A 27020-nucleotide genomic window follows, 5' to 3' on the forward strand; every position below is an offset into this window, starting at 1 on the left:
GCACTTCAACTCATCTCACTGACTGCATTTTGTCCCATCATCTGCCTGTCCTTCCACACAGTCTCACTACACACTGCATCTACTTGTATACCACATCTTACAGGAGGAGCAGTCTACCGCCTTAGCTATCATCCTGCCTACACTTGTTATATCGTTGGCTCTAATTTTGTAAGCTTAAGTTCTACAATCTGCTAAAGGACTCCAAAAGACTTAGCACCTTTAGCCTACGCCTGTTCTCACCAACGCCTGTAGAGGTAAAGCCCCACCATTCTAACACTGACCCTCTCCCACAATGGTCGTTCCGCTTACACCTCCTTTCTTTTTACTAACTCAAATAAGACCCACTTCTCGTGATGTTCTGGGAGTAGTTACCTTCAACTTCCACTTAGGCAATTTGACCCACATTCCAACCACTCTCCAGCTGAAAAGGTTCTACGTCAAAACTCTTCTAAGCCTCTCAGCCTAAACCAGTCCCCTCTAGTTTCAGATACTTCTCCTCTGAGGAAAAAGTTGTCCATTATCAGCTCTCCCTGGCCTCTGCTCTGAGGAAAATAAACTAAGATATCCAGTCTCTGCTCATAACTGAAAAACTCATCCTAGGCAACATTCCAGTGAATACTTGGACCCTCTCCAGTACAATCTGTCCTTCCAGGTGGACATAACTTCTCACAGTACGCAGAACATACTGTAAAACATAAAACACTGCAGCGAAGAACAGGCCCTCCGATCCATGATGTTATACTGTCCTTTCAACCTGCACCTGATCAATCACAGTACTCCAGCCTAATCAGTGTTTAATAAATTTATACCGTAACCCTCCCTACTCATATTCTTTGTGCCAATAAAAATGAAAGGAGGTATTTGATAGTCCTTTATCTCTCTGCACTGCCACCTTGTAGTGAGGTCCCTCTGTTGCTCAATATCCCCTAGGGTCTGCCCTGATAGACGTCATAGTTATTAGGATTAAATTCCATCTTCCCTTGCTCCACCTATCTTACCAACTGATCAATATCATCTGTGATCTGCAAATATTCTCCTCACTATCAGCAACACCATCAATTTTCACATCATCTGCAGACTTACTGATCAAACCTCTGGCGTCTGTATCGAAAATGATAATATATTTAATTCACAATAAGGTTCCAGCATCAATTCCTATTGGTACACCACTGATCACAGGCTTTCAATCCACAAAAACACTTCTTTTTCATCACCACTCCCTCCTATTATTAAATCAATGTTGGATCCAAGTTACTAAATTGCCCTGGATCTGAAGGGCTCTAGCCTTTCCAACCAGCCTCCATGTGGGACTTTTCAAATGCCTCAGTAAAGTCATGTAGGCCTCATCAACTGGACTGCTCCTTCAATGTATATCGTTATCTGTCCTCAATACTAAATTCATCAGAGAGAAACTCCCTTTAAGAAAACCATGCTGACAATCCTTGATTAATCCCTGCATTTCCAAATGTAGGTTAGTGACAAGGTGCCAAACTTTTCTAATAGTTTCCCTGCCATTAATATCAGAGCCAGTGTAAGTAGCTATCTTTTCCCTGCTGCCCCCTTTGAATATAGGTTTTACAACTTGCTATCCTCCAATCATTTTGTACTTCACCCATGGCCAGTGAAGATTTTACAATCACTGTCAGACCTCCAACAATTTCCTTTCTTGTCTCCCATAGCAGCCTGAGGTGTATCTCACAAGTCCCCGGAATTTATCCACTTTGAAGTTGCCAGAGAGAAGCAACACCTCCTCCTTCTTATTGATAACAAGTTCCTACATTTTACCAACAAATTCTCCAGCTACAATATCCTTCTCTTTAGTGAATACTGATGAGAAGCATTCATTTAAAGCCCGACCTCTGTTGTCACTTTTGGGACATGAATCAGATTTTGGCCAACGGGCTGAATCTTTTCTTCTGCAGGGGTTCTGCGCAAAGTATGGAGAAGCTATAATATTAATGAATGGAAACAACAGGAATTCTGCAGATGCTGGAAATTCAAGCAACATACATCAAAGTTGCTGGTGAACGCAGCAGGCCAAGCAGCATCTATAGGAAGAGGCGCAGTCGACGTTTCAGGCCGAGACCCTTCTCCTGACGAAGGGTCTCGGCCTGAAACGTCGACTGCGCCTCTTCCTATAGATACTGCTTGGCCTGCTGCGTTCACCAGCAACTTTGATGTATATTAATGAATGGGACCAGTAAGCTGGTTACTGAGTTATTTCTGGTAACTCAGAGGTCAGTGATTAGCTGTGGAGTCCAGTGATGGCGATGGGTGTGGATTTTCCTTTTCAGTCTATTTACTGAATTGGACCAGAAGCTGCTTTCAACAAGCTTGCACTGACTAGATATTTTAAAATTCTAAATTCTTATATTTCTGTCTGGTCAGAGAAACGCTTTCCTCTCAAATTAAGGGGAATATTTATCTTTATTTCCATATAATCTGTTTAAAAAATCCAGTTTCTGAAAATCCTTTAATTCCACGGTACTTCAGCAACCAGTCCAAGCAATCAGCTACAATACAGACATATAGATGGTAGCACACTTTCGTACTGCTAGGTGACAAAGTTTATCCATCGAAAGAGGGAGTGTTCTGCTCAATATATGGATGGGATTGGCTGCTTTCTTCAAGAACTTAAACATGCCCCATTTAAATTAAGGAATCCAGCGCATCACAATGACGGAATAAGCAATTTACAGCTGGAATTACAAGCTGTGTGCTGGTCGGCTTGAGTGGTATGAAATATCATTTGTACCCAAAGTGCCTCACTTTGCTATGGTATGGAAGCAGACTATGAAACTGCTTTGTTACTGGCCCTCAGCACATCCATGTCCTCACCATCAACAGTAACAGGGAGCAATGCAGGATTAGTCTTCCTAAAGTTCATCACCATCTCCTTCGTCTTACTATTGTTGAGCTGCTGATGGTTCATCTTGCACCACTTAACAAAGTCTTCCACCAGGGCCTTGTATTCATCCTCCCATCCTCCCGTTATACACCCAACTATTGCTGAGTCATCAGAGAATTTTTGCAGATGAAACAAATCAGTGTTGTATCTAAAGGATGTAATAATGAGGCTCTATAAGGCATTGGTCAAACTGCACTTAGAGTATTGTGAGCAGTTTTGGGCCTCAAATCTCAGAGCAGATGTGCTGGCATTGGAGAGGGTCCAGAGAAGGTTCACTAGAATGCTTCCAGAAATGAAATGGTTAACTTACAGTATGAGGAGTATTTGATGGCTCTGGGCATGTACTCATTGGAATTTAGTAGAATAAGGGGAATCTCATTGAAACCTATTGAGTATTGAAAGGCCTAGATAAAGTGGATGTGGAGAAGATGTTTACTAGAGTGGTTTCTATGACTACTCCAAAATGTAAACTGCTTCACTCTTTTGCACAATGATAGTCTCTTTGCCCTTGGGATTAGAGCTTTCATTTAATACTGTCATTTTTAACATATTTTGCAGATTTTACATATGATAGAAAGGCTCTGAAGGGAAGATGCAACTGTAAAGAAGGTGAGAGGACATTTAAATTTCTCCATCTTGAACACTTTTCCTTAGTTTCTAGAAGGAATGCTGACTTCACTGCAACCTCACATTCCATGAGATCTTTTAGACTATACAACCATAAGACATTGGAGCAAAATTAAGCCACCCAAACCATTGAGTCTGCTCCGCCATTCCATTATGGCTGATTTATTAAACCCTCTCAATCCTATTAGTCTGTCCTCTCCATGATGCCCGTACTAATCAAGAATCTATCAACCTCCCCCTTAAAAATTCCCAGTAACTTAGCCTCCACAGCCCTCCCAGGCAAAGGATTCTACTGACTCACCACCATCAGACTAAAGGAATTCCTCTCCACATTCTGATTAGATTTCAGGTTTAGCAAAAGATCAAACATAATTCAGTTTTAATTTTCATTAATAAGTACATTCTTTTACCATCATGAGTTATACAAAGTGACTTTGCATTTCATATAAACATCAGAACTGGATGAGGCAACTGAAAGAGTTTTGGAATTTGGATACTCTCTCTCACCCTTTTCCTTGTGCCATAACTGGAGTGTTTGTGCTGCATTAAAGTAAACTTTGAAGCTGCTCAGGCTAAGGGAGACATGAATCAATAGAAGAGCAACTTGACTTGTGGTTGGAGTTCTCTGGTACGATTGATACTGCTTTAACCTTTTCACATTCAGCTATGGTAAGAAAGTCTGTTGACAATTTGTTCAACCAACTCCTTTTTATGAATGGGCTTTTGTTTCAAGCATTTGGCTCTGAGTCATTTGATCACTGCTAGCATTGCAGATTGCTTGAAAATCAGTTTAACTGTACTCTATATATGCACATTTACTATAAATACATGACATTTCTTTCCACCTACACAAGTACGGTTTTCTCCTTGGCAAAAGGACAGAAACACTTTTGCAGCTGATAAAGTGGTGTTTGTCTCTAAGGGAAGTGGAGAAGTGGGTCTTGTGTCCAAACGTGCTCATATCAGATGTTTAATTTGACATAAAGCAGAAGCACAAAGGCTAGAGCCAAAACTGCCTGTGTGGGTCTGTGTTTTACCCAAAATAAGGTGAAATGTATGAACTAAATGGGCTGTTTCCTTCCTTATCTGATATTTAACCAGTAGTATGCTATCACCACAGCTGAATCTTATGGAGCAATAGCTTGGAGTACAGCCTGCAACTGTTCTGCGGAGATTTCGTGCACTCTGTTCTATATTGTCACAACTGAAGGTCTTATTTTTCCCAAAGCTGTTTGACATTGTTTTATCATAGGAAACATTTTAAATTCAGAATAAAATTGGGAAAAATGATTGGAACAATTCTACAGAACAGCCATTTAGATATTCAATCCTACTAATCTTATGTGTTTCAACTAAGTCATCTCGTATTTCTAAATTCAAGGCTTAAATTGGTTCAATCTGTTTTATCTTTAATCTAAACAATCTTTTTGTACGTGGAATCAAACTAATGAAGCTCCACCCCTATGATGCCTCCAAGACTGCTATTTCCTTTCTTCAATAAAGACCAAAACTGCGTGATTCTGCCACGGGAAATTCTTAATTTTATGTTCCATGCCTCTCAATAATGACTGACGGCCCATGATCCTTTATAATAAAATAATTAATTAATTTAGTGATACAGCACAGAGTAGGCCCTACTGGCAGTTCGAGCTACACCACGCCAGCAACCCCTGACACACCCAATTCATTCAAACCTAATCACGGGACAATTTTACAATGACCAATTAGCCTAGCACAGGTACGTCTTTGAACTTTGGGAGGAAACCGGAGGACCCGGTGAAAACCCAGCATTCCATGAGAAGGACGTAGAAAGACTCCTTACAGAACGGTGCCAGAATTGAACTCCCGAACTCCGGAATGTGCCGAGTTGTAAGAGCATTGAACTAGCTGCTACGCTACCGTGGCGCCCCAGTTTGCACACTTGCATGTTAACTTCCTGCATTTCTTCTGAATACAAACATTTCAAAGCTGTAAGCTATTTGAAAAATATTCTATCTTTGGTTTATTCCTGCCAAAGTTTGTACCTCACATGTCATGAGTTTTCCACTCAATTAATCTAATAAACGCCCTTGGTAAATTTTTGTGTTCTCGTCAACAATTACTTTCCTAATGGTTTTAGTATTTACAAAGACCTATTTCTTGCTGCAAATCCTTATATTGTAAATGCTTGAAACCCAGCTCTACTCCCTATGGCACATAAAAAGGGCAATTTATCCTTAATTCTTTAGTTAACTAATTCTCTATTCATAGCAAAATGTTACTCAACATATCATAAGCAGTGAGAAGAGACTATGCTCTCTTCTCGCTGCTGGCATCGGGAAGGAGGTGCAGGACTCTCAGTCCTCACACTACCAGGTTCAAGAACAATTATTACCCCTCGACAATCAGGCTCTTGAACCAAAGGGGATAACTTCACTCAACCTCACTCATCCCAACACTGGACTGCCTCCACAACCTATGGACTCCCTTTCAAGGACTTGATATTTATAGCTTATTTATTTATTCTTATTATTATTTTCTTTATTCTCCTTTGTATTTGCTGATTTTATCTGCCTTTGTTGTGTGTAGTTTTTCATTGATTTTATTGTGTTTCTTTGTATTTACTGCAAATGCTCACTAGAAAATGAACCTCAGGGGAACATAGTGACATATGGTGACTTTGATAATAAATTTACTTATAATTTTGAGCATTGGTAAACCCATATCTTTCCATGTGGAGTTTTACTAAATGTCTCTTGGAAATCCAAGTACATATCGCCTGCTGGTTGTCCACTCTGCCCTATATGGCTCCACTTCCTCAACAAAATCTGCTTAATTTTTCAAACATGATTTCCTCATATAAAACAGAAGGATGTGGAGGTTTTAGAGAGGGGGCAGAAGAGGTTCGCCAGGATGCTGCCTGGATTAGAAAGCATGTGTAATTAGGAGAGTTTGGACAAACTTGGGTTGTTTTCTCTGGAGCAACAGAGGCTGAAAATGTGTAAGATTCTAAGGGGGCGTAGATAGCGGAGACAGCTGGTATCTTTTCCCCACGGTTGAAATGTCTAATACATGCACTTAAAGTCACAGAGGGTAGGTCCGAAGATGATATGTGGGGCAAGTTCGAGAATGGAAAGATATAGACAGAAGGGATTAGCCTGGTTAACACTTAATTACTAGTTATTTTAGTTTGTAACAACATCATGAATTTAAGGACCTGTTCCTGTGTGATACTGTTCTATGGTCTAGGTAACTGGTGATGTGATTCAGACTGTTCTTGTCTATGTTGCTTCTCTCAGCCGCCGACAAGTGAACAAATCACCCGTGGTGCTGTAAAACCAACTCAACTGTGTTGATTTTAGCTCCCGGTGTGCATTTGTGTATAATACTCAGCATGCATCTTATCACATTATTTCTCCCCACTGTGTACTTGTTTTGTTCGGGGGTAGGGGGAAGGGGGTTTTGGGTGTTGATGATCATGTTGGTGGGTTTCCTGTTTCTCTCTGAACTGACCTCCATGGTTTTTCTTTGTTTCGTGGCTATCTGGAGAAGAAGAATCTCAGAGTTGTATATGGCATACATACTTAAATAATAATGAACCTTTGAACCTTTTGAACATTTTGACCTCAGTTCTATCAGGTATTCTAGGTTTGATCTGATGGAAAAGCAATTTTACAAGTAAAATCCTTGCTTTGGCATTCGTGATGAATCAAATGGTATCGGTAGGCACAAAGACAGAGGATTTAGGACAATAGGTATCTATGAATCAAGATCTAAAGATCCACATAAAGCAATATATAGGTTGAGAATATCCAATATTGATATTCTTCCACTCTGAAATAAAACGTTGCAATATAACCATATAGCTATCTGCAACTTGTTTTGAATAGAACCAGTTGGCAATGTTTTCCATTCTGAAATGCGTAAGCAGACTCTACTTAGCTTTATTGTTTGGGGTTCATTCTGCAAAAGGCTACACTTTTCCCTCAATGTAAGCATTATGGTTATAATCACAGGATGAGAGATGTGGGCAGAAAATGTAGCTGTCTCACTAAAATAGCGCGCCTCCTCTCATTATAAAACCCAAAGCGGTAGCTCTGTTAGAAAGCCACGCACATGCCAGAACTTTCATTCTGAGTTGTGCTTTGACTTGGTTAGTATGCTGCGTCTGAAGGTGTTTTCTGGAGAGGCTCAAGGACACAATTTCTTCTGTAATAACCTATATTATGTTTTTCTCCACAAGTCGTGAAGCCAAGTGGAGTCCATCTGAAAGTACTCTTAAAATTTCAGAACTTTGGGAAGGCAATCTTCAAACCTATGAGGTAAGTTAAGTCAGCTAAACCAATGAATGGAGAATATATTCACTTCAATGGCTCAGCTGAGAAACAGCACCTCCATATGTGGAGAATCCTTGTGTTCTAATTCACACTGTTAGCTAATAATTTTGCACTCAAGTCTCCATCACAGGGATTGAACCTTTAACTTACTAGGTAACAGAAGGTGAAATTGCCTGATACAATATAACTTTCCCTTTGGAGGGTGGAACAGAAATAGCCAAAGTAGAGTAGAGATTACCAAAGGTGTAGCTTACTTCATTTGCTGAGATGTTTTGCTTCCAGTTTTTGGGATATCAGTAAAACATTCTGTAGAAGTTCTACCTTGGAAACTTTCTCACACACACCTCCAGTAAAATTTACATTCATTGTCACATGATACTGTAAGCCTTCGATATTTTATAAGAACTGAGATCTTCGACCAGTTTTTCATTAGTGTCCATAACGGCAGCAAGCTTTGCAACTACTCCTAAGTTTAATAAAAAGATTCCACAGTCTCATTATAATGTAAAGATGAACAATCGTGGTGGACCCAGTTACATCAAAGTGGAGTCCACACAAATATATACAGTATATGCAAGGCATAATGAAAAACTTATTTGCAGCAGCATCATATGCACACAATATCAGATAAGCAGCAATCACAAAAAAAAACTTAAATTAAAATAAATTCTACACTACATTTACCACAACGAACACAATAAGAACCGGAAAAAAAGTTAATTGCAGTGCAAGGTGATCAAAGTTGTCATAGTGTTGCTATACTGAGGTAGTTATTAGGGTTGTGTGCAGGTTTGTTCAAGAAACAAATGGTTGCAGGGAAGTTGTTTGAATTTGATGGTGTGGCGTTTCAGGCTTCTCTACCTCCTGCCTGATGAAAAGATGTCATGACCCGGACGATGGGGATCATAGATAATAGATGTCGCTTTCTTGAGGCAGTATTGGTGAGGGATGTGTCCATAATGTATGGGCTGAGTCCACTACTCTCAGCATCTTCTTCCATTCCAGTCAGGAAACTTTAACACTACGTCTGCAGAAATGTTTAGTGACATGCCAAGCATCCTTAACCTTCTAAGAAAGTAAAGACTCTGGCTTGCTTTCCTTGTGATTGCACGCTGCTACATTGGCTCAGATCTCAGAGTAGCTCAGAACAAATAACAGCGTCAGCATGTTCCAGCACATGGCGAACTCAAGCCCATCTGCAGTGAGCATCTTCAGTAGCTGCCCTCACAGCAGTCCGCAGGAAGTCAGGAGCAGTTGATGAAACTGATAGAAAGCTATTAAAGAACTGAGGACCGGACCGTGAAGTTAGGACCACAATGTGCCACCCTTTCATTTACTGTATGATGAAAGACCCATGCAACTAAGAAGGGTTCCGTTTATTTTCTCAGACAGAAGCGAGAAGAGGAGACTCCCGGAGATGTTTTTTATTTTGTGGACATCGAAAGGCATAATGCTGAAATAGCCGCATTTCATCTGGACAGGTAAGGGCTTGGTTGCTCCCCTGTAAGAAATCTAATCTCCTAACTTGGCAATGGGCTGAATTTTTGGCCAACTTGCTAGGGCTATGTTGTACTTTAAAAAAATAAGTGATCTACAAAACATGAAAAAAAAACTGAATAGAAAGCTGATTTTAGTTTAAATTTGCATGTCATTTCCAAAATCATAACTGCGGAATGAAAGTTTCACAAAGAAGATGCAGTAATCTTTTCCGTATTATCCATTCACTGTAGTAACTTACTGCCATCCATCTACATCTCCTTCTGCTCTGAGAGGAGTGGAATTGAAGCAGGAAGCTTTCCTCATACAAAATGTGCTTGGACGACTACAGCTGGTCTTTTACTGTCTCTGTCCAACGTCAGTTTACAACCTTGCAATGCTCTTCATCCATTACGGGTCTTGTGTACAGGCCAGAGATCAAGTGGGTAAAATTTAACTTCAGTAGAGTCACTGGTTCAACTCTGGAACAGAGCTGGAACACTGGAAATCAGCGATACCTATATAAGGTAACTATATCAATTAAACTCAGCGTTCAACACTATCATCTTCTCAGTACAAATCAACGAGTTTCAAATCCTGGATCTTTGTACCTCACTCTGCAATTGGATTCTTGACTTCTTCATTGGGAGATCACATTCAGTACGAATCGGTAATATCATCCCCTGGTTGCTAACTATCAACACAGGCACAGCTCAAGGGCGTGTGCTTAGCCCACTGTTCCACTCCCGCTACTCTCTTGGCTGACTGTGTAGCTAGGCAAGCCTTAAATGCCTTCCATAAATTTGTCTATAACACCACTGTTGGTGGAAGAATCTCAGGTGGTGATGTGGAGGCAGACAGGACTGAGTTAGATCAGCTGATCATGTGGTATCACAGCAACCTTGCACTCAATGTCAACAACGTCCAGGAATTGGTAGTGGTCTTCGAGAAAGGGAAGCTGGGAGACCACAAACCAGTCCTCAGCAAGGTGTCATGGATAGAAAGAATGAGCAGTACTAGGTTCTAGGTTGTTAGATTTATGCTGGGGCCATCATATTAATGCAAACATGACAGTTTTCTGGCAATAGTGTACTCTGGCATTTATAGCGAGAGGATTCGAGTACAGGAGCAGGGAGGTACTACTGCAGTTGTACAAGGCCTTGGTGAGACCACACCTGGAGTATTGTGTGCAGTTTTGGTCCCCTAATCTGAGGAAAGACATCTTTGCCATAGAGGGAGTACAAAGAAGGTTCACCAGATTGATTCCTGGGATGGCAGGACTTTCATATGAAGAAAGACTGGATGAACTGGGCTTGTACTCGTTGGAATTTAGAAGATTGAGGGGGGATCTGATTGAAACGTATAAGATCCTAAAGGGATTGGACAGGCTAGATGCAGGAAGATTGTTCCCAATGTTGGGGAAGTCCAGAACGAAGGGTCACAGTTTGAGGATAAAGGGGAAGCCTTTTAGGACCGAGATTAGGAAAAACTTCTTCACACAGAGAGTGGTGAATCTGTGGAATTCTCTGCCACAGGAAACAGTTGAGACCAGTTCATTGGCTATGTTTAAGAGAGAGTTAGATATGGCCCTTGTGGCTACGGGGCTCAGGGGGTATGGAGGGAAGGCTGGGGCGGGGTTCTGAGTTGGATGATCAGCCATGATCATAATAAATGGCGGTGCAGGCTCGAAGGGCCGAATGGCCTACTCCTGCACCTATTTTCTATGTTTCTAATAAGCGGGAGGCTTTTAAAAATGAAATTTTGTGAGTACAGTGTTTATATGTTCCTCCCAGAATAAAAGGCAAGGAAAGCAGGTTTAAGGACCCTTAGTTTTCAAGAGATAGTGAAGCCCTAGTGAAGAAAAAGAAGGAGCTGTATAGTAGGTACAGGCAAGCAGGAACAAATGAGATACTTGAGGAATATTAGAAATTCAAGGTAACACTTCAGAAGGAAGTCAGGAGGCTAAAAGATATGAAGTTGCTGTTGCAGACAAGGTGAAGGAGAATCCTAAAGGCTTCTACAGGTATATTAAGCATAAAAGGTTTGCAAGGGACAAAATTGGTCCTCTGGAAGATCAGAGTGATAATCCATGTGTGAAGCCAAAAGAGAGTGGAGAGATCCAGAATGGATTTTTTGCATCTTTATTTACTCGTAAGACGGGTAAATCTGAGGCAATGCAGCAGCGAGATAATAGACCCTACACAGATTGCAGAGGAGTAGGTGTTTGCTGTCTTGAGGCAAATTGGGGTAGATAAATCCCCTGACCTGACTTGTTTCCTCGAATCCTGGGAGAGGCAAGTGCTGACATTGCAGAGGGGCCCGAGCAGAGATATTTAAATCATCTTAGCCACAGGTGAGATGCCGAAGAACTGGAGCATAACTGATGTTGTTCTGCTGCTTAAGAAAGTCTCTGAAAATAATTTTGGAAATTATAGACCAGTGAGCCTGACATCAGTAGTGGAAAAGTTTTTGGAAGGTATTCCAAGGGAGTGGATATATAAGTATTTGGATAAACAGCGATGAACTGAGGATAGTCAACATGACATTGTGCATGGTAAATTGTGTCTAACCAATCTCATGAAGTTTTTCAACGAAGTTCCCAGGAAAGGTGACGAAGGCAAGGCAGTGGATGTGTCTGCATGGACTTTAGCAAAGCCTTTGTCAAGGTCCCACATTGAGGCTGGTCAAGAAGGTTCAATCGCTTAGTGTTCAACTTAATTGCTTATTGCCCATTGCATTTTATTTTAAAGGATTCTCGATTTCCGCCGAGTTCCCCCGGTGGCTGGTAGAAGGGTTCATCTAAGTAAAGAAATTCAAGACCCGACACAAAATGAAGATTTGAAAGGGAGTTTTTTCACCTCGCCAGGTAATGAGGCAAGAGGCCAAACTCTGCATTTTGTGGTTCAAGGCAGAGTATTTAAGTGCAAGGCAGGAACTCAATAAAATGTTTATTTGTTTCTGACTGAAAGGTTAAAAATAATTTAGTCATCATGCCATATTTTGGCCATAATGTCTAACCTGGGGACATAAAGGAAGGGAGGATAGCCTAGAACTAAGTTACACATTGTGGTCAGGCAACAACTTTTAATGATAATGTTTTACTGTTAAATATTTATACTACAAATATGGATGTGACCTCACACTTTTGAAGCACATTTTTAAACAAACAAGGATATTATTCTGGTATCCCTGTCACAGGAGATGCAGATTGACAAGTGATGTGGGCGCTCACCTGCAGAGAATGCTGGGTACTGACTTAGGAGTCTAGTCAGATTAGTTGATACTTCAGTTTTGTCCTAAATCCCCCTTGCCACATTCTGATATCCTTTCCCTCACTTAAATCTCATAATCCATCCTTCCCCCCCCCCCCCACACTCTGATACCTCCTCTCTCCCTCCACTTGCTCAAACATGTCCTCTTCCCATTTCTGATTTCTGCCCAGTCCTCTTCCCTCCTTGGCACTGGTCAGCTGCTTGCACTCTCTTCCCACACTCGACCTCTGATCCCATCACGTTCATTCCTTCTGGTTTTATCTCCTTGCTCAGTTTATCTGACAGGAAGGCATACTGATTACAAAACTGTTATCTCTAACTTCTCCCTGTTCTGATTAAATGTCAAAGTTCAAAAGCAATCTTATTATCAAAGTACAAATATGCCTTGCAGACATTTATAGTAAAACAAAGAAATACAACAGAATCAAAGAAAAACTACACACAGCCATCATGCAAAAGAAGGCAATCTGTGCAAATGCAATAGATATTATTATAATTTAAAATAATTGTAATTAATTAAACAGCAATAATAATTTGACTCTTTCTTCAACTTGTTGACGATATGAAGCTACTTGTGTGTCCCACACATCGACAGAAGGCAAGGGTTGGATAGGCTGGGGGAGAGTTTAAAGAAAATGTGCAGGGCATTTTTTTTAAATATATAGTGTGGGAGCTGCCTGGAACAGATTGCCAGGGATAGCGGTGTAATCAGATACGATACTGGTGTTTAAGAGGCTTTTAGATAGACATGTGTATATGCAGTGAAGCACCTTCAATTACTCCAAAAGACTGAGGTTTGGTAAAATACTGAAAGGCTTTTATTCGCTGTACAATACGACCTCCACAGTGTCTGCCCCCAGACTGAGGGGGAGGGGCAAGGTGAACACCTTTATACAGGACTCTGTGGGAGGAGCCACAGGGGCAGTCAGCAGAGGGGTGTGTCCAGACAGGCAACCGAGTTACAACATATATACATGGTTTACCACATGCAGGGAATGGAGGGAAACGAACCGTGTACAAACAGTAGAGATTTAGTTTTATTGGCATCATGTTTAGGGCAAGCATTGTGGACCAAATGGCCTGTTCCTGTTCTCTGCTCTATGTTTAGGCCGAAGGGCCTTTTTGTGTTGTATCCTCTATGTTCAGTTTGAATGGCCTGTTCCTGTTCTATCCTCTATGTTCAGGCTGTAAGGCCTGTTCCTGTTCTGTCCTCTATGTTTAGGCTGAAAGGCCTGTTCCTGTTCTATCCTCTATGTTCAGGCTGTAAGGCCTGTTCCTGTTCTATCCTCTATGTTCAGGCTGTAAGGCCTGTTCCTGTTCTATCCTCTATGTTCAGGCTGAAGGATCTGTTCCTGTTCTATCCTCTATGTTCCTTGTTCTATGACTTTTGTGTTTTCTATCACCAGTAAATCCTGGCACTTATACCTCCCCAAAACATATTGAATTTTCCAGGGATATTAACAAAGGACCTCCTCTGGGGGACTCATTCTTTTGGCCAGAACCATCAACGTCAGTGGATGAAAACCATAATTTACCTCCATCATAAGTTTTGTAAATAAAATACCCTGGTTGTTAGGTTAAATGAATGGTCATCTTTCCAGCACTAAAGAGAGATGCAGAGACAATGCCTTTTCCTGAGGTCTTCACTCAGATAGTGAAATTGAAAAGTCTTCAGACCCTCTACTCTCAATGTCCAAATTCAGCAGCAATTCTTTCAGTGTAAAATTACGTCAACTCATGTAGTTCTGTGCAAGTGCTTCTGTTCTGGTATTCTTTAATTTTCTGTCCTCATGATAAACTTTGATGCATTTCATTATCTTTCAAAAATGCAAAACTATTTCACCATGAGAGAGGACTTCTGCATAGCAAGAATGGAGTATGAGTCAAGCTTGTAGCATTTTAAATCTGGCAACTCAATGTATAAATTATCTAACTGACTGAAGCGTGATATTTGTCTGTCAATAGTTATATTTCACAAGCTAAAACTCTCTTTTCCTATTATTTAATCTCCTAGAGAGAACCCAATAACAGCAACTCCAAACTAACTCTCTAACCAAATGAATCCTTGAACCAGATCTGACAGAGGCTTTTTCCAGTATTATGAGAATCATACTTTAGGTAGGGTAGACAGTCAGAACCTTTGCCCTAGGGTAAAAATGTCATTCACCAGAGTACCTGTTTTTCAGGTTGGTGGGGGGGGGTAGCTTAAAGGCAACATAAGACCATAAGACATAGGAGCAAAATTAGGCCATTTGGCCTATTTCATCATGACTGATCCATTTTTCCTCTTAGCCCCAATCTCCTGCCTTCTCCCTGTATCCCTTCCTGCCCTGACCAATCAAGAATGTGTCAACCTCTGCCTTAAATATACACGTAGGCTTGGCCTCCACAGCTACCTGTGATAAAGAATTCCATAGATTCACCACTCTCTGGCTAAAGAAATTCCTCCTCATCTCCATTCTAAAAGGACGCCCCCTCTGTTCTGAGGTTGTGTCCTCTGGTCTTCAACTGTCCCACCACAGGAACCATCCTCTCCACATCCACTTTATCAAACTGACTGATAGTAATAGGTTTCAACAAGGTCACCCTTCATTCTTCTGAATTCCAGTTCCAGGTCCAAACCCTAAGAGATGCGTGTTTTTTTTTAATGCAAAGAATGGAGAGTGTCTGGAAAAGACTACCAGGGTAGTAGTGGAAGCAGGCTGTTTAATGGCATTTAAAAAGCTTTTAGATAGACATGGAATATGACGGACATGGAAGGATATAGAGGATGTGCAGGAAGACATTTAATATAAATTGGTATCAAGACGGTCACAAAAATGTGAGCTGACTGGCCTGTCCACTGCAATATTGTTCAATATTCTATAACTCTGTAGATATCAGAGTTAGCTGGGTGCCCTAGACCTTACCTTATCAGAGACATTCCCTCTATTCTATCCATCCCTCAGCAACTTTAAACAAATTGGTTTTCTCTCTTTCTGAGTTCTGATGAAGAGACCTCGATCTGAAACGTGAACTCTGCTTTTTCCACAGATACTTCCTGACCAGCTGAGTTTCTGTTTCTATTTCAGAATTTCCATCAGGTTTCTTTTTTTGAGTACAAACTATATTTTCATGTCTGCACCATCCAAAGCCTGCTGATGCCAATGAACAACACACCCATCGAAAGAGGGAAAGGTTGTTCAGAGACGTCTTTAAGAGTTCTTTACAGTACCTTGGCAAGTCAGGCAATAAGTGTTTATTTCTCCTGTTCCTTTTCCTTTCTTTCTAATAGATTGCTTTTTTGATCCGTGTCAAACATTTCTGAAGTGGTAGAAACTCCCAGATTTCAATGCACCAGAACTAATGATCCTAGTTATCTGTCAGCTTTAAGATTTAGATCTTAGACAGGGCCATGAAAAAATGAATAACTGTGATCTTTCTGTTCTTCTACAGAGAACAACGTATGTTTCTATTCAAAATGCCTCTACTCCTGTAAGACGGAGTATGCAGTTTGCGGGAGACCACACCAGCTGGAAGGGTCTGTATCTGCCTTCCTGCCTGACCTGCACATTGCCCAGCGAGAGCTCATCAAAAACCCTTGGAGCAGGTCCTACACATTTGCAGATAAAGCAGAGTAAGGCTTTAGGTTTGTTGGTACACTTGATTTGTCTTCAGGGAAATATAGCAATCTTTCTATGTCACTGTTGGCAGCTGAAATGTAACTGGTTTAGTACTAATTGCGAAATGTTGCTTCTCGTTGCATGCCGTGCCCTGACCAACACACCACAGCACATAGCTAGTACATGTAAAATGTACATGGCAAATAAAGATGATCCTTGATCCTTGATGTGGACATGAAATATTTGCAATATGTCGCTCCATGGCCTCCTCTTGTGCCAAGATGATGCCACCCTCAAGGTGGAGAGGCAACACCTTATATTCCATCTGGGTAGCCTCCAATCTGATGGCATGGACATCGATTTCTCTTTCCGGTGTAAAAAAAAACTCCCTCCTCCCTCCCTTCTTCTATTCCCCATTCTGTCCTCTTACCTCTTCTCACTTGCCTGTCACCTCCCCCCGGGCTCCCTCCTCCTTCTCTTTCTCCTATGCGCCACTCTCCTCTCTTATCAGATCTCTTCCTCTCCAGCCCTCCATCTTTCCTTCACTTATCAACACAGGGCTTCCGAAGGGTCTCGGCCCGAGATGTCAACAGTACTCTTTCTATAGATGCTGCCTGGCCTGCTGAGTTCCTCTAGCACTTTGTGTGTGTTGCTTTGGATGTCCAGCGTCTGCAGATTATCTCTTGTTTTTGCTTCACTTATCACATTCTAGCTACCCTCCTTCGCCTCCCCCCACCTTTTTATTCTGGTATCTTCCCCCCTTATTTTCAGTCCTGAAGATGGGCCGTGGCCCAAAACGGCGACTGTTTATTAATTTCCATTGATGCATTTGGTATATCACATATAAATACATCACGTTTATAAGTGATAAAATAGATATCACATATTTTATGTGGTAAATAAGCAAGCATCCGCTTCAATGACAGCAGACGCATCTTAAGAACAATATACAGGCCCCCTCACTCCCATCAAACCATTGATAAAAAGCATCTTCGTTTTCCAATTGCATCCATTATGACGGGTGTAAGTGAGAATGCTCTGGTATCTACGGGCATTGTAGCAGGGGCTGCTGCTGTGTCCCACTTCAGAAGCCTGATAAATGAGTGCTTGTGACAGTACTTCAGGCCTTGCTCATTACAATGAGGCCTTCCTGCTATGGGTTAGACTGAGTGGACTGCCCATTTCATTGGGAGATTGTATACTCAAGCCTGCCGGTCTGCCTGTCTCCTGAGGGCAATGCCAAGCTACTGACATTTGCATGTCTCTCTGCTTGCTCTGCACACATTCTGGTAACTTGAATTGTGTGATCTGTAATATTGATGTGACTCAAACACCGCTGTAGATTGAACAACCACGTTTATTTACCAGACTTCTATTTTTACTTCTCCACGTCCTGACGTCATACGCACTTGGACGCTACGAATACTCACACAATACATTACATCCCCCTTCTCAAGAGTTTTTTTCTTTTTTTACAACACTGTGAATTACCAAAACAATGTCTCTAAGTACGCCCTTCTTACAGTGCAACAACTATGACATAAACTAAAAAAAATCTTACCTTCTTGTACTGTATTCTGCATGTATCTTGCAATACTAACAGCACTAACAGCAGTGTATTTTCTTTTACTAACATAGACTAATAAACCTTTTATTTCACACCTTGGAACTTGTAACATGTGTGACTTTGCCTCAGACGGTGTGAGACTGTATGTATGTCTAGTCTCTGTATCTTGCTGGAGGTTTGACTTGTCTCCCAGACCGTGTGTGATACAACTGTGACTGTGCTTGACCTTCATCCTCGTTAGTCTCTCGAGTGGCCTCTGTGTCTTTGCGGTCTGCATCGCTCTTGGTGTCATTTGTTTCCATGTCTGTACATGTGGAAATGTCCTGTGCATCTGTACGTGGAAACTCACTCTGGCCTGTCTTCAGCAGACGCTTCCTGTTCCTCTTGTAGATTCTTCCATCCGGCGTGCGAGCTATGAAGGATCTTGGTTGTTGATGTCTGTTCACAACCACAGCTGGTTGCCAAGTGTCTCCTCTCTCTATTCTGACATTTTCACCTGTATGCAGATCTGGCAATTGTCTTGTATGTCTGTCATAGTAGCTCTTTTGTTTTATTTGCTTGTACTTTTGCTTGTCATGTACTTGAGCATTACCTTCAGGAGTCAGTAGAGTTGTGGATGTTGGCAGTTTAGACTTCAGACGACGTCCCATCAACAGCTGCGCAGGAGAGAACCCCACACCCTCAATCGGTGTGTTGCGGTATTCAAGCAGAGCAATGTAAGGGTCACCATTGCTGCTATGTGCCTTCTTGAGCATGTTCTTGACAGTTTGTACAGCTCTCTCTGCTTGTCCATTAGACTGAGCATGCCCCGGAATGGAAGTAACATGTTGAAATTCCCAGCTTTCCGAGAACCCTCTGAACTCACCACTGGCATATTGTGGACCATTGTCACTAACGGCAATATCTGGAATACCCATGTCTTGTGAATGTCGACTTCATTGCAGTAATGACACCTCGACTGAACGTGTCACCTAACCTGATGATCTCCGGATATTTTGAATAGTAGTCCACACAAAGCAGATACTCTGCACCATTGTAGTAAAGGAGATCTGTGCCAATCTTCTCCCATGGTCTTCCTGATAGTGGTAGCTGTACCACAGCTCTGACCTTTTCATCATCTGGTTTTAGCCCATCAGCGCTGAGTACGTGACCTATGTATTTGATCTCTGTAGTTCTGATCTTACATTTACTTTTGTTCAGTTTTCGGTTGTACTCACGTGCTCTCTCCAGGAGCTTCCTCACTCTCTGATCATGTTCCTCAATTGTGTCACCCCATATCAGCAAATCATCAATGATGTTGACCACATCGTCCAGGTCTTCAATCACTTGTGCCACGGATCTCTGGAGTACCTCTGATGCAGAAGAAGTCCCAACGGGTAGACACAGGAAATGATATCTCTCAATGGGTGTGTTGAAAGTGCATAACTTGGAACTCTCTTCATCCAGCTTGATCTGCCAGAAACCTTGATTTGCGTCTAATACTGAAAAGTATTTTGCATTAGGCATGCAGGAGACAACCTCTTCAACCGTGAGCAGCAGATAGTGCCCTCTTTTGATGGCTTGGTTGAGATCTTGTGGATCCATGCAAATCCTCGTCTTTTTTTCTGTGACCACTGTCACCACACTATTCACCCAGTCGGTCGGTTCTATTTGTCTTGTTATGACTCCCATCTGTTCCATTCTGTGTAGCTCCTCCACTACTTGATCCCTGAGAGCTACTGGAATCTTTCTCGGGGCATGCACGACTGGTGCAATAGTTGGATCAATCTGGATACGGTGTTTCCCTGGGAAACATCCTAATCCAGAAAACAAGTCATCAAAGTCTTTGAGAATGTCATTTTCTTTTTTAACACCATAGATTCGCTTCACCAGGCCTTGCTTTGTGCATGTTGCTTTGCCCAGTATTACTGGAATATGTTTCTGTACTATTTCAAACTCGATCTTGTATTGTTGACCTTTGTACACAGGTGAGTGCTTTATTGTCCAGTGGCGCCGTCTTGTGGCCAAAATATGCAACAAGCTTGCAGGTGGATTTTTTCAGTCTTCCTCTGGTGTCCAGTGAGTTGAATGTTTCTGCTGCATTACATTGCACTTTGCCCCAGTGTCAAGCTTAAATGTCACATTCCTCCTGTTTATTATCAGACCTTGTGTCCAATCATCTTCATCCTCCATCTCTGCATCGTCAATATTCTTGATGCGTACCTCCTGTTCCACTTCAACTGTGCCAATGTTGCCCTCACTCTTTTCCACGGCATGCATTTTCCTTGCGTTCTCCTTCGATTTGCACATCTTTGCAAAGCGATTTCTTTTCTAGCATAACTTGCATGTCTGACCAAAGGCTGGACATTTTCTGTACCCATGTTTATAACTACATCTGTTGCAGTTAACGTCCTTTTGATCATCCTGTGGAGCTGGCTTTGTCCTACTCTTGTCAGTTTTCACAGTTTCTCTCCCCCCCCCCCAGCGGGTTTCACAATTTTTATTTTGTGCACTTCAATCTCTTCATTGAGCACTTTAACCTGACTTGACGTGATCTCACTGGCACGGCCAACATCAATCGCCTTTTCTAATGTAAGATCTGCCTCTCTCAATAGCCTGCCTCTCATCTCGTATGCCACAGACAATCCTGTCACGTATTACAGAGTCATGCAGTTGTCCGAACTCACAGTTTTTTACCTTGCTCTTCAAATCTGTAACATCGGTATCTATGGTCTCTATTGGTCCTTGAGCCCACGTGAAAAACATATGTCGGATGTACGGTAGGTTTTTTCTCGGTTCGAAGTAATCTTGAAACTTCTTCTTCAACACTTCAATTTTATCTTGCTCATCATCTTGGAAGACAAACGTGTTGCAAACCTTTATTGCCTCTTCTCCCACTACATGCAGAAACGTAGCACATTGCACTTTCTCCATCTTTTCAGCTACACCGTTAGCGGTGCAAAACAGCTCAAACTTCTGGATCCATATTTTGCAGTTTTCAGCAAGATTACCTTGTAGGCTTAAAATTGACGGCGGCTGTAACTGTGACATCTTTTACGTGTCTTCTTTTTTTTTCCGCGATTTCTTCTGACACCACATAATATTGATGTGACTCGGACACTGCTGTAGATTGAACAACCACGTTTATTCACCAGACTTCCATTTTTAACTTCTCCACGTCCTGACGTCGTACGCACTCGGACGCTACAAATACTCACACAATACATTACATGAACGACAGGAAAGTATGAGAGAGTTTGCTCCTAGAAAATCTTCAGTAAAGTGTCCCTTCTATTGTCAGCCACTGTCATGAGGCGAATTAAACATCAAAGTCAAAGTAAATTTATTATCAAAGTACATATATGTCACCATGTATAACCTTGAGATTCATTTTCTTGCGGGCATTTACAGGAAAATAAGGAACTACAATAGAAATTATGAAAGGCTATACATTGTGGGTGCCACCATAGCATAGCTGTTAGTGTGGCACTATCACACCTCAGGGCATTCCAGAGTTTGGAGTTCAATTCCGGTGTCGTTCTGTAAGGAGTATCTGTACGTCCTCCTTGTGGAACGAGTGGGTTTTTCCTGGGTCTTCCAGATACCTCCCCACCCCGCCGTCCAACGACGTATCGGCTAGCTTAACTAGTCACTGCAAGTTGTCCTGTGATTAGGTTAGGCTTAATCAGGTTTGTCAGGGGTTGCTGAAGTGGTGCAGCTCAAAGGGCTAGAACAGTCTACTCGGCGCTGTAGCGCTGAATAAAATAACACAGACTGACAAACAACCAATGTGCAAAGGAAGAGCGATTGTACAAATAATTAAATAATAGCGAGAACATGAGTTGTAGGGTCCTTGAAAGTGAGTCCATCGGCTGTGGAGTCTCACGTGAGAGAGCAGCAGTGTGAAATGACAGATAGCACAGGGAAGGGGTGCAGTGCATTGATTGGATCTCTTTGCTAAACACGGAGCTATGTTGAATACAGACTATCTTCCAGTGAGATCAGCAATCGTTGCCAATGGACATTTCTGCAGTGAATTTATATTGCTCTCAGCTGGAATCTCATGGGTTTGTTCGGATTGATGAGGGGTGTCGGGCATGAGTGAGTGGAAATGCTAACCCCAGCCTACCCGTTGAATGCCAGTCTGTTTATTTCTCCCAGCGGCGGCAACTGCTCTGCTTCCCACTGCCCTTCCATGTTAACCAGCAGCACAAAGGGCTAGCAAGTTGAAGCAACGATTCCACCAGCAGAGAGAGACAGAGACGAGGAGAAAGTGGAGGGCAACTATGTACAGAAAATTATGGTCAGAGCAGAGGTGAGAAGGAATTTCTTTACCCAGAGGGTGGTGAATCTATGGAATTCGTTGTCATAGGCAATAGTGGAGGTCAAGTCATAGAGTATATTTAATGGAGAAGTTTCTTGATTAGTAAGGGTGTCAAGGGTTATAGGAAGAATGCCCAAAATGTGAGGTTGAGAGGGTAAATAAGTCAGCCATGACCAAGTGGCAGGGACAATCGATGGGCCGAATGACCTAATTCTGCTCCATGTCTAATGGTGTTATTACCTACTTAATAGCTTTCAGGTGGATACGGTGGCAACGAAATATGGCACGCTTGCCTTTAGTAGTCAAGGCACTAAGCACAGGGGTTGGAAAGTTACGTTAGAGCTTTATACAACTCTCTTTAGTCCGTATCTGGAATATTGCATTCAGTTCTGTCATCCCATTATAGAAAGGATGCGGAGGGTTTGGAAAGGTGCAGGACAGGTCTATCAAGAATGCTGCCATGGATCAGAGACCATGTGCTACGAGGAGAGGTGGGACAATCTTCGACTGTCTTTTCCACAGCAGCAGAGACTAAGCTGACACCTGAGAGGAGCAGTTTATAAGGTTATGAGAGGCATAGATAGAGAGTTGTTATCTTCTTCCCATGGTCAATGTGTCGAGTATTTAAGGGCATATATTTATGGTGGTTGGGGTGGGGGAGTTCAAGGCAGAGGTGCAGGGCAAGTTTTTACATAGAGAGTGGTGAATGTCTGAAATGCACGACCAGGAGTGGTGACAAGAGCAAATATGATAGAGGCACTTCAAAGGCTCTTTGAGTATGTAGAGAATGTAGGCAGCAGGGATTAATTTATTTAGGCATTTAATTAGTCCAGCACAATCCTGTGGGCCGAAGGGCCTGTTCCTGTACTCTTCTGTGTTGTACGTTCTAGCTGACAGGTGATCCAGGTTCTGCAGCAAGTCATTGGAATAGGTGACTAATGGAGCCTGTCTTTGGTATGTACTGAGCAGTGCCAATGCACCTGTAAAGGAGGAAGTGAAAGGTCTACAGGGAGCATTTACATGATGCAAGACGCTAGAGAAATCTGTCTATATTCATTTTGTTTAAGTTTGAAACTATGCATAGTGATTTATTATGCTTTCTGCAAGGAGTCGTTTCTCACCCCTTGCGATGTCAGCCTCCCTCTTACCCACTGCTGGTAGATTACGTTGTGGGACTTCATCTGGGGGTTTCTACTCCTGTGCTTCTTGCTGTGACTTCTCCTCCTCTCCATGCTGATCTATAATCCCTGGGGCTCCAGCCTCCAGAGCATGTTGCTGCCTCTATATGGCTTGGGCAATCTCCAACGCACAATGAAAGAACCTGTACAATAACTTGGAGGATATTGCAGGGGTCCCCAACCTTTTTTGCACCGCAGACCACTTTAATATTGACAATATTCTTGCCGTCTGACCGACTGGGGGTGGGGGTGGGGTGGGTGGTGTTAATCACGACCGGAATATAGGTGGTAAGTCAACAAGAAGTCACTTATAGGTGGCTAATACACTCAATTTCATTTCTAAAGGGGTTTATCTAATGAATTTAATATTAAACACACAGCGCATATTTTCCTTGCATGAATATAGTGATAAGTCAATTATGACAGTGGTCCTCAACCTCTGGGCCATGGACCGATACATTATCGCGAAGAATGCAGTGATGCAGCGGTAGTCGGAACGCACCCAGCACACCTTAAAGAAAAAAGCTGAAATAAACAAGCTAATTAATTAGGTGCCAGATCAGAGGTGATTGCTGATTGCATCGAGGGGTGATGGGAGACAGCGATACTCGAAGGGGGTTACTTATGTCCAGTCTATTCCACAACTTAGTTTTCATTGCATTCATTGCAGAAAACTCTGCTTCGCAATGATATGATGTTGGAAATGGAAGCAACGTTTTCAGTGCTTTCGTGGCTATCTCAGGATATTGAGCCTTGACTTTGATCCAGAATGCCGGCAGAGATGTTATGTCAAACATACTTTTCAGCCCACCGTTATTTGCAAGCTCGAGGAGTTGATCTTTTTCCCGCGCTGACATGGAAGATTCGCCGGGGACATTCACAAATGGGTCATAGACCCATTCATTTGCATGTCTTGGGTCATTTGCGTCTTGGGTCACTGATGACCTTGTGTGCGTAATGACCTCGCATGCGTTCAAGTTCAACAGTGGGCGTGACAGGGAATGAGGAAAGGTGCAGCTAACTCATATGGTTTCATATCGCCAAACCATATCGTTTCCTCGCGGCCCGTTGGTTGGGAACCACTGGGATATTTGGACATCTAAAATCCTGACACCTAAAATTTTGACAAACTTCTATAGATGCACAGTGAAGAATAGCTAAAGTGATTGCATCACAGCCTGGTGTGGAAACACCAATGCCTGGGAATGGAAAAGTCTACGGAAAGTGGTGGAGACAGCCCAGACCATCACGGGCAAAGCCCAACCCCTTACTGTGCACATCTACAAGAAACGCTGCCACAAGAAAGCGACATCCATCATCAAGGACTCCCGCCATTCAGACCATGCTGTCTCCTCACTACCACCGTCGGCCTTGGGTCCCACACCATGAGGTACAGGAACAGTTGTTACCCTACAACCATCAGGCTCCTGAACTGATGTGGATAACCACGTACCTCAACTCCGAACTGATTCCGCAACCCACAGACTCATTTTCAAGGACTCTACAATGCACGTTTTCAGTGTTACTTTTTTTATTTGGAGAATTTGTTTTCTTTTATACATTGGTTGTTTGTCAGTCCTTATTTAAGCACAGTTTATTATGAATTCTATTGTATTTCTTTCTTTTCCATTAAATAGCTGCAGTAAACGGAATCTCAAGGTAGTATATATAGTGACTTATGTATATGTACTTTGATAATATATTTACTTTGACTGATGGCAACATTTTGTAAGAACAATGCCATTCTTCACAATGATCCTAGCACCTGCAGGCCACTCATTATAGCAGTGATCGGCAGCAGAGTGGAGGAGCCATGTGTGAACAAGGAGGTGGGGAAAGAGAAGATCATCCTTGTGTCCCAGGGTCCATCCTTCTGCACGTGGGCAGCCCTTGAAGGTGTCAAGCAGTTCATTGTGCTTAAGAATGAAAATTTCACAGATGCAAATGTCGTAGAGTCTTCTATATTTGAATAAGGTCACTCTTCAATCTTCTGAACTCCTAAGGATGCAGACCCAAATTTGCACTCACTAGAGTTTAGAAGAATGAGGGGGGAATCTTTTTGAAACCTACTGAATATTGAAAGGCCTAGATAGAATGGATGTGGAAAGTATATTTCCAATAGAGGGAGAGTCGAGGACCAATGGACGCAGCCTCAGAATATAAGGACATCACTCCAGCTTAAAGTTGAGGAGGACTTTCTTTTGGCAGAGGGTGGCGAATTTGTGGAATTCTCTGCCACAGACAGCGGTGAAGGCCAAATCATTGTGTATATTTAAAGTGGGAGTTGATAGGTTTTTGATTAGTAAGGATGCCAAAGATTGCAAGGATATTTGAAAGGGGTTGAGATGGAAAATAATTCAGCCATGATGGAATGGTGGAGCAGACTCGATGGGCTGAATGGCCTGACTCTGCTCCTATATATTATGGTTTTATGGTCATGTGTATTTACCACGATGAACAACTTCTGATAATCCAGTACAACCTGTGCATTCAGTGAGTGGCAACCTTTTCTGTCAATGGAAAGCCTGTCCTCACAAGCAATTTGTTTTTCACTACCTAAAACACGACCTCTTCCTCACTGATCGATAGATAAAGATGAGCTTTATTTATTACATGTACATTGAAACATCCAAACGTACAGTGAAATGCAACGTTTGCATCAAACCAAATCAGCAGGGGTGTGCTGGGGGTGTCACCACACTTCCGACGCCAAGATAGCATGCGTTCTACTCACTAACCCAAACTGTACAGGTTAGGAATGTGGGAGGAGCTGGGAGTACTGAGAGGAAGCCCTCGAGGTCACGAGGAGAAGATGTAAACTGATCACTGGCGGCAGTGGAAATTGATCAGTGATCGCTGGCACTGGAAGCGATTGTACTAACTGCTACACTACTGTGCCTCTGTGTTCTCAAAGTATGGAAGCCGTCCTCTGTAAATAAAGCACCAGCGAGGGGCAGATTGGGAGACAAAGCAGAAATCCCCTGTCACTGCTTGGTGTGAACCTATGCAATGAAGGTGCCCTTGACTTCAAAGGAGACAGCAGTCCTGGCGTGAGAACTGAACATAAGGTCTTCCCCATATCCCCATCATGACTGCCCTTGAAAACCCAAGCCTGCGAAGATATTGTGCAGGACTCTGTGAGAATAGAACTTTCTTTGTTGGATATGTTTCTGCCTCCCAGTGGTGAGGTGTCACCCCACCCTATATTGCTAGTCATCTTATTGATTCCCTCTAGAAGATGGATTCTGCTCCCTTGTGCCTGAGTATTTGAGCTTTCAGATGCATGAACAAGTCCCCACAGTGGCTTTCATCAAAGCCCGTGGGCTTTGGGTGCAACTTTACTTTACTTTACTTTATACTTTATTGTCACCAAACAATTGATACTAGAACGTACAATCATCACAGTGATATTTGATTCTGCGCTTCCCACTCCCTGGATTACAAATATTAAATATTAAAAATAGTAAAAATTAGTAAATATTAAAATTTTAAATTATAAATCATAAATAGAAAATAGAAAAATGGAAAGTAAGGTAGTGCAAAAAAAACCGAGAGGCAGGTCCAGATATTTGGAGGGTGAACTTGAACAGGCTAAGGTGATTTGTAAAAGTGCCAATGCCTTTAAATCACAAACAAAGCCACAAAATGGTACAATATACTCCTAACTGAACTGCAAATCTTAAAATTGGAGATTTGCTCCCAGAAACTCCGAGTAATAGTGTAGATGCTGGTAGAGAGAATCACAGTGGGCAGTGATGTCATTACTTGCGC

The 27020-nt window shown here is 42.2% G+C and overlaps 1 protein-coding gene across 4 annotated transcripts in view; it reads left to right on the plus strand.

Moving 5' to 3' along the window:
- The window catches only part of fam20a (FAM20A golgi associated secretory pathway pseudokinase), a 100100-nt gene that overhangs the window by 44126 nt on the left and 28954 nt on the right, over positions 1–27020 (plus strand). For all 4 annotated transcript variants that reach the window (XR_010021307.1, XR_010021306.1, XM_063074465.1 and 1 more), the window contains exons 3-7: positions 3467–3517; positions 7758–7836; positions 9240–9332; positions 12078–12193; positions 16035–16215. Coding sequence is in view for 2 of the 4 variants with exons in the window: in XM_063074465.1 (XP_062930535.1) it covers positions 3467–3517; positions 7758–7836; positions 9240–9332; positions 12078–12193; positions 16035–16215 (520 nt within the window). In the remaining 2 variants the exon portion in view is untranslated. The remainder of the gene's footprint in view (positions 1–3466; positions 3518–7757; positions 7837–9239; positions 9333–12077; positions 12194–16034; positions 16216–27020) is intronic.

The sequence above is a fragment of the Mobula hypostoma genome, chromosome 22 (genome assembly GCF_963921235.1).
Source record: "Mobula hypostoma chromosome 22, sMobHyp1.1, whole genome shotgun sequence".
NCBI lineage: Eukaryota > Metazoa > Chordata > Chondrichthyes > Myliobatiformes > Myliobatidae > Mobula > Mobula hypostoma.